Source organism: Cupressus sempervirens, chromosome 5, assembly GCF_028749045.1.
Source record: "Cupressus sempervirens isolate cs-2001-9-10 chromosome 5, ASM2874904v1, whole genome shotgun sequence".
NCBI lineage: Eukaryota > Viridiplantae > Streptophyta > Pinopsida > Cupressales > Cupressaceae > Cupressus > Cupressus sempervirens.
Window position 1 is genome coordinate 310494559 of NC_143122.1, and position 12830 is coordinate 310507388.

General features: G+C 35.4%; 1 protein-coding gene across 1 annotated transcript in view; it reads right to left on the reverse strand.

The window, feature by feature from the left end:
• Positions 1 to 2125: 2125 nt before the first annotated feature.
• Positions 2126 to 12830, reverse strand: part of LOC149555876 (selenoprotein family protein) — a 45047-nt gene continuing 34342 nt past the window's right edge. Inside the window, exons 3-4 of the mRNA XM_089829981.1 lie at positions 3130 to 3311; positions 2126 to 2606 (exon numbers count right to left, since the gene is read on the reverse strand). Of these exons, the coding sequence (XP_089686107.1) occupies positions 2531 to 2606; positions 3130 to 3311 (258 nt within the window). The 3' untranslated portion in view covers positions 2126 to 2530. The remainder of the gene's footprint in view (positions 2607 to 3129; positions 3312 to 12830) is intronic.

Here is a 12830-nt window from a genome sequence, read left to right on the forward strand (position 1 = left end):
ACAAAAGATGGGAAGCCGAAACTCAAGAATTCAATAATAGAAATATAGATGGTATTTGATTTAAAAAATGAAATCCTTAAGGGTAGCCAAAAGTGGGTAGGTTGACCAAAGGAGAAAGAAAACATTAAGCTTATAGCCGAGATTAATTACTCAGTTATAAGATATTTGAAATTCAAAGCTGGAGGGATATACATTTTTACCAGGAACAGAAACAGACGAGCAGCTTAGTCTAGAGAAGCAAAAAACCTTGGACCAATTTTGCTTTGAAGTGTTCATCTAGTACACCAAAAGAAGCGTGGAAACTATACATCCATGAAAAGCACCCAAAAAATGGTGCATGAGAACATAATATGCTAGTTTATAACTTTATATACAACCTTGAACTCTAAGACCCTATCATACTGGAGGACCATCTTAAGTGTCTGCCCAGTTATGGCATCCATAGATGTTATCATTGTTTGTCCAGAGTAAGAAATCCTCAATGAAAATATATTTTACAATATTCAATTAGTAAGACTACCAGAAATGCATATGACATTATGGATTGAAGATAAGCTCTAATTTTAACCAAGATACCCAAAGCAAGAATTCGTATCCAACAGCATCTTGCATTTTTCTTCATTGGGTAATTGCCTACTCTACATCCTATTTTTGATGCCTGAAAATTTACTTAAAGTCCTTCCAAATAGGAGGGCAAGATAACAATCCACCATCCCACCCTTTACTAACAAGCTGGTAAATTATTTTAGCCACCCAAAGCAAGAATTAGTATCCAACAGCATCTTGCATTTTTCTTCATTGGGTAATTGCATAATCTACATCCTATTTTAGATGTCTCAAAACTTAACTAAAGTCATTCCAAATAGGAGGGCAAGAAAACAATCCACCACTCTTCCCTTTACTAACAAGCCGGTAAATAATTTAATATCATAAGACGTAAATATTTGTGTTAATGAAAGTAAATTAGTATAATTGGCACGGACCAAGCACATAAATTAAGGGGGGCTGAATTGTGTTTGAACTTTGAAGAGATGCTAGAATGCCAAACGGCCAAGTATATAAGACAGAAGAAAGAGCTGAGAAAGTTGAGGCTTTGAAAAAGTCAGCAGAAGCATATCCTTTATTTAAGCAATTAACTGCACCAACACTTAAATCTCTGCATTTCTAGCAAAAAATAAAAGCACAGCTTCATATCTTCAGAAGGACAAGTATATCCTTTTTATACACAATTTTAGGCAGACAATAAAGTTCTTATACATACAGAAGATACTCTGCCAAAGCGGATTCCAGAATTATAGGGGACCTGCTACAATGCAATGAATGTAAGCTGGACCACAGATAGATGTTTGTGGAATTTTCGAGTAGGCCCTTTTTTGTAATAGAAGTGAACTACATTCATATTACAAACCAAGGTGCTGACAGGACCATGTGACTAGTCAAGCTATGCCTCATAAGAATAGCGAGTTTCATATCTGATGGCCTATATTGGGGCCTGACGCATAGATTGCAATAATAAGAGATTTAAGCCAAACAATATCACCTACTCCAATATTTACATCCTGAATCTGGAATGTTAGAAGAGTGATGAAGAGAAAATTTAGAACATCACTGAGACTCTCACTGTCAATGTTGGTATGAGCCTGAAGTGTTTACCTTCATTTTAAAGCTCATGAATTTTATTTTTTGAACCCCAGCAAGTCTTCATTTTAATCTTTTGGCTGCATACATTTTAACGCATGTCTTTCAAAAATCTCTTACACTCTTGTCTTCTATGATTTCTTATTAGGATTCAATTGGAACTACTGCTGATTTACATTAACAATTGTAGCATCTTCTAGCCCCTTTGTCTATTGATTTCCATTACTGCTTATGTTTTCATGTGTTGTCATTGAAAAAAAGGTATACTTGTCGTCTATGTATTCATTATTAGATATTCAATGAGGAATGTTACCTATTTTTTTAACAATTGCAGCATCTTGGAGTGCCTTTCATCTATTTATTTCCTTTAGTTAAATTAATCTTTTGGTTAAATTTAATGTAGTGCAGCCAGCAACTTAAGCAATCGTTAGTTTCCTGGATAAAAACATATTAGAAGAGTTCTCAAGTATGAAAGTTGAGATTACAATTCTACAATGTCAATGGTGACCAGTTCTTTCTTTATAAGTCCACACAATCATAGCATATCATGGCTGTGAATCATTACAAAGTTCTTTCAAAGCTCCATGGTTTGGGCCAAATAAAATTTAAAATTTAAAGCTCCATTGTTTGTGTTCTATATCCATGAAGCTTCGCTTCCCACTGGACACTTGCATATGGCTCAGAGTTTCTAACAAGTTAAATTTTGTGTAAAATAATGCATCCTACAGATTTAATAAGCACACTAAAGGCATCAACAACAGCAAGCCTGAACCTTTCCACTTATATTAAATTTGTAAATGGAAACACAATCATGGGAGCATAGAACATATCGTCCTACACAAAGGTGAAGCTTATAAGTTCCCTCTTACATAAAGATGCTCATTTAGTACCTTTAACTACTCGTTACTTTAGTCCTGACCTTTTCCCTCAGGAACTGAAGGATATGTTCTCGCTTCCAATTATCAATCCTGTAGATGATAGCAACGGAAGGTATGCCAATAAGAATTAAGGTCTAAAAAATTAATTAATATTAGTTTCAGTACAAAATAAAAAGCATATTGGAATTAGCTTTCTACAGCACTCACCAGGGCTACAAGAGAGCCATGTAAATTGCTAATATAAATAGACATTTTTGTTTTGCCTATTTTTGCAACAAATTGGTTTGGAAGAAAAATACAAAAGATATAGTTGAGAATACATAATGACTGTTGGCTTGATCCAGCACTACTAGTAGATCCTACAGATCAATACCCGGCAGTTGAAGCAAAGACAGGAGTCTGACATTTTTTCATCAATGCAGATATTTAATAACTCATTGCTTAGTTTAAAGAGTAATTCATTCTCAAATTAGCAAGTCGGGATTACAAGTATAATTTGTTCATCAGCTGTCAGTGATTGTAATTGCATTCAATTGTGAAATGTGCAAAAGAAGCATAAACAATATAACTTTCCTGCTTCAAATGACAGAAGATTTGACATATAATAACTAACCTGATAATTTCCTTATGATTGCCATCTTCATCCAACATGATTAGTTTTGGAGGTGAGCCATAATGATACTGAACATGAAGAGAATTAAAATCATCTGCTTCTTCCTCAATAAAGGAGAGAATGTCAGGATAGAATGCAAGCTTTCTCATGCATACTTCTAAAATTGCACCAGAATAAGTAGCCTGCATATAAAGGTCATCACATGTCATTGGTTTTAATATATCACAATAGCTTTCGAACAAGACATATACAGTTGGTGCAATGAACAAGACAGTAGATCATTGTCAAAAATGTTAATATAATAGGTGTTGTTGAAATTATATTTATCAAAAAGAACCTTAACACCACAAAACAGCCAATACCCTCTGCAATTCACTTATAAATCCTGTTGGACGCCAGGTTCAAAAACTTATTGTTCCATGTTACCATATCAAGTCAGCCAGGAAAGAAACTATGGTTTATAGATCAATAATCATATTTTACCAACTCCAACTCAACAGCAAAACACTTGAGCTGGACTAAAGGCTTGGCAAATTAAAAATATATATATAAATTTATTAAAAAAAACTCAAACAGCATGCAAATTACTCTTAATAATCATAAACAATAAACTAAGAAAGTGAGAAGCCAGGCAGATTGTAGAAAAATCATTCAAACACAAGACAAGGAAAATAAATGTAAAAATAATAATAATAAAAAAATAATAAAAAAATCTGCCACCTGGCTTGTTTCTAGCGAGTACTTGCCAGAAAGTCTGGAAAAAACTCAGTAAATTCAGCATGTATTCACCACAAGCTCAAGTTTCCAGCAAGTTACTTGTCAATCACATCTGGCTCCTGAGGACAGTAGAGTTCTATGAGTTCCAGACAAATTTTAGAACTGTGAAATAAACAATGAAGTATGAGTTTTTCATCAGCATTGATACTTCTAAGGTTGGTCCTTTCCTATGATTTCCTATCCCTCCTGTGTTTTCCCAACCCTTTCAAAAGGGGGTTCAGAAGAATATAGCTTACATTTTGCTTTGCAAACTGATTTTAGAGCTCAACTATCTGATTGCATAATGTAATTCTTGGCTGCTCGATCATTGAAGTGAGTCTCTTCAAAATTTGAACGTAGTTGATGAGCCTTCTTCACATGATGTTGCCAGATAGATAGCATCTTCATAGCTTTATATCATAAAGGTAATATGTTTAAATCAGACTTACCACCAGGACCTTCTCTAGCTTCTCCACGTGCTCAAATAAGAACGAGGCTATTGCATTAACAGGAAATAAAAGGAAAATATTATTCTGAAATCCCTGTTATTTCATAATCACATTGTACAACTTTTGTCCCAACAAATTCTTGCTAACAGGGTTGAAGCTACAAGCATTTATTGAATGTATTATGATCAAAGTGCACATTTCAGTGTAGTGCACAAGATAGCTCATCCTATGTTTGAGAAGCACTTCAATTCAAAAGACAGTAAAATAAAAAAATCTTCAGAAACAAGAGGAATTCAGTTCTTTGTCATATTAATAAAATCACATAGCTGTTTATTAGGGCTTATCCCAAGTAAGTCTGATACAATCTTTATGGGGAGGCCATAAAGGCAACAATATCAATTGCATTCAAAACCTTTCTTATACTTAGCCTCATTATTTACTCCCTCATTAAATCAAGAGAAGCCGGTGAATGTACAAAGGCAGTGTGTGCATAAAACATGCAAGTTTGCATAGCATAAAAGGTTTGAATAACAACAAAATCACCTTTCCCAATTCACAGATTAAGTATAGTTCATTCTCTAAAAGTTCAAATGCTCAAGTGGAGGACAATATTATAGAAGATTTTTGGATATTATATTATTAAGGTTTGAATAATAGTGAAATCACCTTTACCCCATTCAAGGGCTAAGAGAAGACCATTTTAGGTAAAAGTTCAAATTGTTCTAGTGGACAATGTTACCAGAGATTGTTTTCAGATCCCAAAATGAGCCACCATGAAGGAGCAGACACCTTCGAGGATTTGGATCTCAGCTCTCCATTTCTAACAAACTTTCAAATAACTATGAGCCTCAAGTTTGTCCACTACTTAATTATATAAATTAATTAAACTATTAAGACTTTAGAAAACAGAAATACAGGTCACAGAAATCTCTCAGGCAGTTCAGTGAGCTCTCTATCCACGATGAGTGTGTGGGTCTAGGATGATAGTGTGCAAGCATCATATGAAATGATAATTGACTGAGATATGAATTAGCTAAGCATAGGAAAAGAATACTCCTTAAATAAGAAATTACAAGAAGATCTTTCCATAATGGAAATGATCAAGAACTAAAGACATAAGAGAAAGGTACTAAACTAACTAAACAACTTAAAGAGCAAAAAGTTATTGAAAATTGACTTCAAAGAAAATTACTTACACAACCATTATACTAAATATTACAATATTAATTTAATACCCTCCCTTAATGATCATTCTACTACTTGTTGATGGGTGTTCTATGACCACAAAACACAAAATAAAGTACCAAAGAACACTCTATCCTCTCTTCAGAAAAGACCCCATTGTATGCTAAGATTGCAAAGATAGTAGAGGTGACTCCAAGGTTTGTATTGCGAATATGCAACTTTATGTTGGATATGAGCTTGCTTGGCTTGATGTGTGATAGTAATCCAAGTATACTTACATTTCAATCGTTCTTCACTTCTTGTGCAATGTTGTCTGGAACTTCTTCATTGGATATTGCGATCTCATGATACTTCTCCTTCGAATGGACACAACTGAAATGAACTGGAATTAAAGGGTAAAAGGGTTAGAAGGATCTAAATCTACTCCTAAGGGCAATGATATTAATGGATAGTGCTCTATTGGATGAATTCCAAATAAACCAATTTCTATTCTGCCAAGCCTAGCAATGACTCCATAGGAAGTGATGCAATCTTCCAAGGGTTATGCAAAGATTTTTCATATCATAATGAAAACCAACATAACGAAAAAATGCACATTCAATAATCAAAGTTAAGCATTCATATAAAATAGGTCAGACTAATTTTACACTGCAACTTATAATCAGCAAGATGCAGAAGTATGAACCATCGAAATTCATCAAACACCGTTACATTTTCTTTTGAAATCAAGCACTTTTCTATTAATTGAAAAATTGGAAATTTGCCATGCAACAAGTTGAAATAAAAATAAATCCATCATATCTTCAATGAAATCAGATTTTATTTCTCCATGTCTTACAACATTGTCCTCTCCTCCTCTTATTCCACTTTTACACTAAGGAGCAAGAGCTCTTCACTTCTAATGAGCTAACTATGAATTCCAAATGAAAAGGCATCACCTTTTATGGAAGTCCTTCCATAAATGAACAACCAAGTTCTACTTGAAACCAAGGACCAAGATTACAAGATGGAACCCTCATCAAGGTTTTACTAACAATAGCTTATGTGGCACAAAAAAGTGGGGACAAGTCGCCTAATGAGAAAACAATACACCCGCTAGCAGGAAAGTGGGGTGAGAAAACAGCATGCCCACTAGGCATTCAATAACTCTCGCTCAAAATAGCCCATTCTTTATTCCTCTCTTTAAATGGAGTGAATTTGGACATATTGTCTTGAAGATCTTTGATTAGGCAGTGAAGATGAATTTGCGCCATGTTAGAATGATGGGTGCCCTATAGATTGGTAACTCATCAGGGGCAATATTTTCAAGTTGCATCATTTTGTGACCAGGGTTCTAACTTTGAAATAACTCTTGTGGATAAGTAGGAGATAATTTCCACAGCAAGTCAAATTGTGATATTGCTATTAGGATTTAACTGTGTGATTTTGAGTCAAACTCATTGACCCATGTTTCATGAGTAGTGATTCAACATGAATCCATCTCTAATGAGAATAAATGGAACACTTAGCACTCATTGGGTCTAGGTGATGCTCACAAGGATGAAGCACTGAGACTTCCTGGGAGGTCAGCCATCCCAATACTACTCCAACCTGAGCGCACTTAACTACAGAGTTTCCTCCATGGTTAAACCCAAAGCTTGCAAAACCTTCACCAAGTATTGTGCCTTATGAACCATTCACTAGAAAGCCCCTTAAGCTCATCAATTGATAAGTAGGAGATAATATCCATAGCAAGTCAAATTGTGATATTGCTATTAGGATTTAACTGTGTGATTTTGAGTCAAACTCATTGACCCATGTTTCATGAGTAGTGATTCAACATGAATCCATCTCTCATGAGAATAAATGGAACACTTAGCACTCATTGGATCTAGGTGATGCTCGCAGGGGTGAAGCACCGCTACTCCAGCCTAAGTGTGCTTAACTACAGATTTTCCTCGATGGTTAAACCCAAAGCTTGCAACCCTAATTGCAAAACCTTCACCAAGTATTGTGCCTTATGAACCATTCATTAGAAAGCCCCTTAAGCTCATCAATTGATAAGTAAGAGATAATTTCCATAGCAAGTAAAATTGTGATATCAAGACTTAACTGTGTGATTTTGAGTCAAACTCATTGACTCATGTTTCATGAGCAATGATTCAACATGAATCCATCTCTCATGATAATAAATGGAACACTTGGCACCCATTGGATCTAGGTGATGCTCATTGGGGCGAAGCACCGAGACTTCCCAGGAGGTCACCCATCCCAGTATTATTCCAGCTAGAGTGCACTTAACTACAAAGTTTCCTCCATGGTTAAACCCAAAGCTTGCAATCCCATTTGCAAAACTCTTCTGGAATTATTCCTTTTTGATCATTTTCTTCCTTTATGTACTTGCTTAGGAATTCATTTGCTTGAAATGGATCAGACTCTTTTGTTGACAATTATATCATTCTTGAAATCTTTCACACTTGAACTTTTTGACTTTTGATCGTGGATTTTCAGAGGAAATTCAAGATGTTGATTATTTCTATTTCTACTTGTGCAATGTTTGAATTGTCTAGGACTGGAATTCTAGAGGTTGAATGCATAGAATTTGAATGCCCTAAATTGAATTTCTCATATTGTCCTTGTACTTGCTTAGAATTGATTTCTTCATCCTAGATCCTTCTTGCACTAATGTCTATCATCCTCTAACTATCAAGACCCCGTATTCATCAAAAACATCACCCTAAACATTAAATTTCTCACCTCATCGCATTTCTCCACCTTAAGCATATATAAGATAGGTGGAAGGATTATCCTTCAAATCACAAATCCTTCATCATTGCGATTTTACGCTCAAGGGTGCATTTTGGGCATCGCAAATCCTTGTAGTGGAAAGATTCCTCTCCTTGGGCACACTTTAGACATGGATAAGTATTTTCTCCAAACTTCATCAAAATTTGGATACATCATCTCCTTAAGTTCCATTTGATTTCTCCAGTCTTAGGTTTGAATTCTCTCATTCATATTCTATCTTCAAGTTCCATCCTTGAATTCTTGGCACAATTGATAGGTGGTGAAAGATTTAGAGTGCTAGGGCACATTTGAGATACTAGGGAGGGTATGTCCACTTCATTGCCATGGTCAAAATTCAACATGATCCATGTTTTGAATGTTGGAGCACATATCAAAGGGAGAGGATGAATTTCTCCATAGGCAATTTTTTTAAATTTTTCATGCCATTTGAATGCTTGGACGCACTTTGGAGGTGAATAGGGATTTATACTTCAAAGAAGAATTCCTTGCACATGGAGAATTCACATTCCCAAACTCAAAGTTAGGCCAAATGGAGACACAACAAAACTTACTAAAAATAGGAATTCCTAAAATAAGTAAGTTCATCGAAGTAGTTAAAAGTTAAAACTTCATTAGTAGGCCTTCGAAAGATTTTCCCTTTATCCACACCTAGTCAAATTTCACTATCCCCTTAATCACAAAACTTTCTCTCTCAAAGTCTGTAGGATAGAAACATTAAAGGCAAATGATGCTTGATTCCAAACTTATCATAAATCACCATAGTATTTCACGGGTCAGGAGATGACACTAATTGCAAAATGACTTGGCTTATTTAGTGAAAAGAGAAGCGGGGGGGGTTCCCATTTGCAATGTGGCAATGGGAGAAATGGTTAGAACACTACCCTACATAAGTCTTGACATAATCTGCAAGTCATTTAGCCACAAATGCATTTAAGGTTGACTCCTCTTCATGACTGCTCTGCAACATGAGCCAGTTGTTGAGAACCTGCCTAGTTGTACTTTTGATCCAACCACTTTTGGCAAAACTCCTGTACATGATCAAGAACAAGAACAAGAACAAGTTGAGCGTCTTCTAGATTGATGTTGGGTTTCAAAGCCATCCTTCCCATTATCTAGAGAGCAAGATCAACTTCTCAAAAAAAACATTGTTTTGTTGATAAAAAAAATGGAGACTAACCCTATCTTTTTTTACCACTCCCTCGCAAAAAACTTCGAAACCGCAATTTTGCCAAAATTTGTCAAAAGAAGTTACGAAATTGCACCACGATTTTGTGGAAATTGTCGAACTCTAAATGCAATTTTGTGGATCCCAAGTAGCTATATTACAGAGTTCCAATGTCTTTCTTCTTTAGTGATTGACATTAAGGAGAGGAGATTGATCGCACTATTCATGGGTGGTTTGATAGACCCTTTGAGGGGTCAGGTCAAGGTCCTAAGTCCTAGCACACTCATGGAGGCAATCAAGATGACTCCCGACATATCAACACCAACCTCCAAAAATCAAACTTACCCTAAGCCACCCATCACACATAAGGACAAAGCAAGAAGCCATTTAAAAGAAGAGTCCAAACGATGATGCAACCCAACAAGATCTAAAGAGAAGGTAATCTTGTTCAGTTGTAAGGAGCCATGGGAGTTGGGTCATAGATGACTTAGAAAGGGGAAGATCCATTACATTAAGGTGGCATGCAATATTGATTGTAGAAATCGAATTGTATGATGAGGTGCCACCACATGCAAAGAAGATTGCTACACTCATGAGGAAATGAGGTGTCATTGCTTCCTTTTTCGATACTCCATGATGCAATATACTTTGTGTTTATGGTTCTAGAGGGAGTGCAATGTTGTATTGTGAACACATACACCTATAGCAAATGGGTACCCTAATTTTTGCTTAGTAGTTTAGTGGTTGTCTTAGGTGTCCTAGTTTTAGTCTCTAGTCTTTTATTATGCAAAGAGTCAAATTTTGAGGTGTTTAGTCAGATTCAAAATGTCATCAAATAAACATTTCAAATGTCTTCAATAGGAAGGGTGAATAGGTCGCTCTCATAGTGCTAGAACCATTGCTGGTCTTTGGGTTGGTGGCAACAAGGTAAATATGTGTTCAAATAGGTTGATGGAGAAAATACAACATCCCGAGATGATTTTAGACAACTTTCTATTTTTAGAAAAATGTTTTTTTTTTGCTTTTCTTAATTTTAGAAAGTGTCATTAGAACTAATGGGTCAATTTAGGAAATTTCTATTTTTAGTGAGTATCAAGTTGGGTCGTGTTGGATTTTGAGCCTAGAAATCAGATAAACAACAATAATGAATAACCAAAAAAGATGCAAGAGACACATAATTATCTTGGGAAAACCTTTCGAGAATGAAGGGAAAAACCTAGCCACACAATAAAAAATCATTTTATTGATAATAAACTTCAAGTGTACAATGCCTTTTGCTATATGTGATATATATAACACGAGAGACTCTTCACTTTATAACGGAAGGTCTCTTGAAATTCCCAACAATATAACTCTTTATTACAAATACAATTCTTCATATTTCCATGCCTTAATGCATGATGAATGACACATGTCTTTATATTTAATATTACAATTATCATAAACGTCTTTTTCAGCTGAAGGTGACTGTAATGGAATTAACACCCAAAGATAAAGATTTCTTTCGCAGCTACAAACTCCAACACTCCCTCTTAGCGAGAGAGTAATCTTTAGCTGAACAATAACACAAGGCTGCAATGAAAATGTCAAAGATAATATCTAACCACATAGATCCTATGAAATTTCATGGAATCACTCAACACGAAAACCCTGCTGGAAACATAAACAGTTTTCATGATGTTGTCATTGAATCTCTCAACATGACACAAAGAGAACAATTTACTCATTATTAATAATCATGGAATCACTCAACATGATAGATTTGTAAGAATCCCAGCTAAGCCTTTAATCATAGATTCTCTCCACATGAACTGTCATGGAATCACTCAACGTGACATCCAAGTCCCATCACGTATTCTCTCCACATGATGATCACTCCCAGAGGGAAAGAGTTATCATAGTTGATTCTTACAATCTCATTTATTCACACAAGAATAGAAATAGGCATAACAAAACAAGACTTAGTTCCATTTAAGTCTCAAATTTTACAAATACCGCAAACATCACAAGCATATATTAGAATGAAGGGGATTCCATAAGTACTCTCTCTTAATTATGAATCCTCCCTCTAAAGCTCAACATCTCCCTCTTAACTAAAGCAACTTATTGCCTTTCTTGTTGCATCCTACAACGATGAGAGATAAAAGATCAGCCGCTATTTATAATCAACATTCATAATACTGAAAGGTAACCACTATTTTTGGCTATAACAGAACTTTAAAAATCATAGGATACTTAGCAATTTCATGCAATACATATCTCTGCAACCCGTACCCGAACTAGAGTTTTTGTAGTCTACACATATCATCAAGATCAAGCTTGCTGATTAAGAGAAGGAAACGGTAATCGAGAGCCAAAAAAATATATGATTCCATGTGGTCAATGTTGGCCACCAAGGACGCGATGCCCAAAACTTGATGTTGACACAAACAGAAACAAGAATCACACATATATGAATATGAAGAGGTTGAGCTTGACAAAAGGTTCGAGTATCTGACCCAAATCTTTAGATTATACTTGGCAGAAAAAAAACTCTTTTATGGCCACATGCATAGTATGAAATACACGAACTTAGCAAACCCAAGCCTTCTGTCAATGAATAACGTATACCAGAATAACACCTCTCAACAAGAAAAGAATAAGACATAGTCGATGCCAAGGACGTAGTCAGAAATAACATATGCTAGAATAACGCCTCTCAAAAGAACCCACAGAGAAGCTAAACGATCATGGACTGAATAATTATACCACAATAAGCATATGACGGATTCATGCAATCAAGACACAAATTGATCGTAGATTGTTGTACATGAACACTTGACGAAGAAGACTTGACAACAACAACTGCAGATGAATGAATAGAGACCAAGGAAAATGATCAAGTCTCTCTGTTAAACTGTCATTACTTCCTCTGATCATATACCATCTGTCTGTAAATATACCTTCAAATATTTTCCCCATCGCAAAGCATTGTGAAACATATGTGAAAGAACAACACACTATGAATTGCAACATAACTTATTAGAAGATTCAAAATTTTAAAAAAAAAAAAATCTTGAATTAACCTCCGTTGGTGGTCAAAACACCACCTTATCTCACATCGCATGATACAAATTGCTGAGAATGCATCCATGAAAGATGCCAACCAAAACAGTATGCATCAAGGCTGGGAAACTGATCGATCATGATCAAAATATTTACTCCAAAATCAGGGATGAGATTGATCCAAACTATCAAAATACAGGTCGAGTGTGTATATCTGTACAGGAACTCTCAAGCATACAAATGAGAGCTTTTCATCAAACTTTCTAGTCAATGGAGAGAGCTAGAATACGCTCTTGTTTTCTTTCTTAACTGTC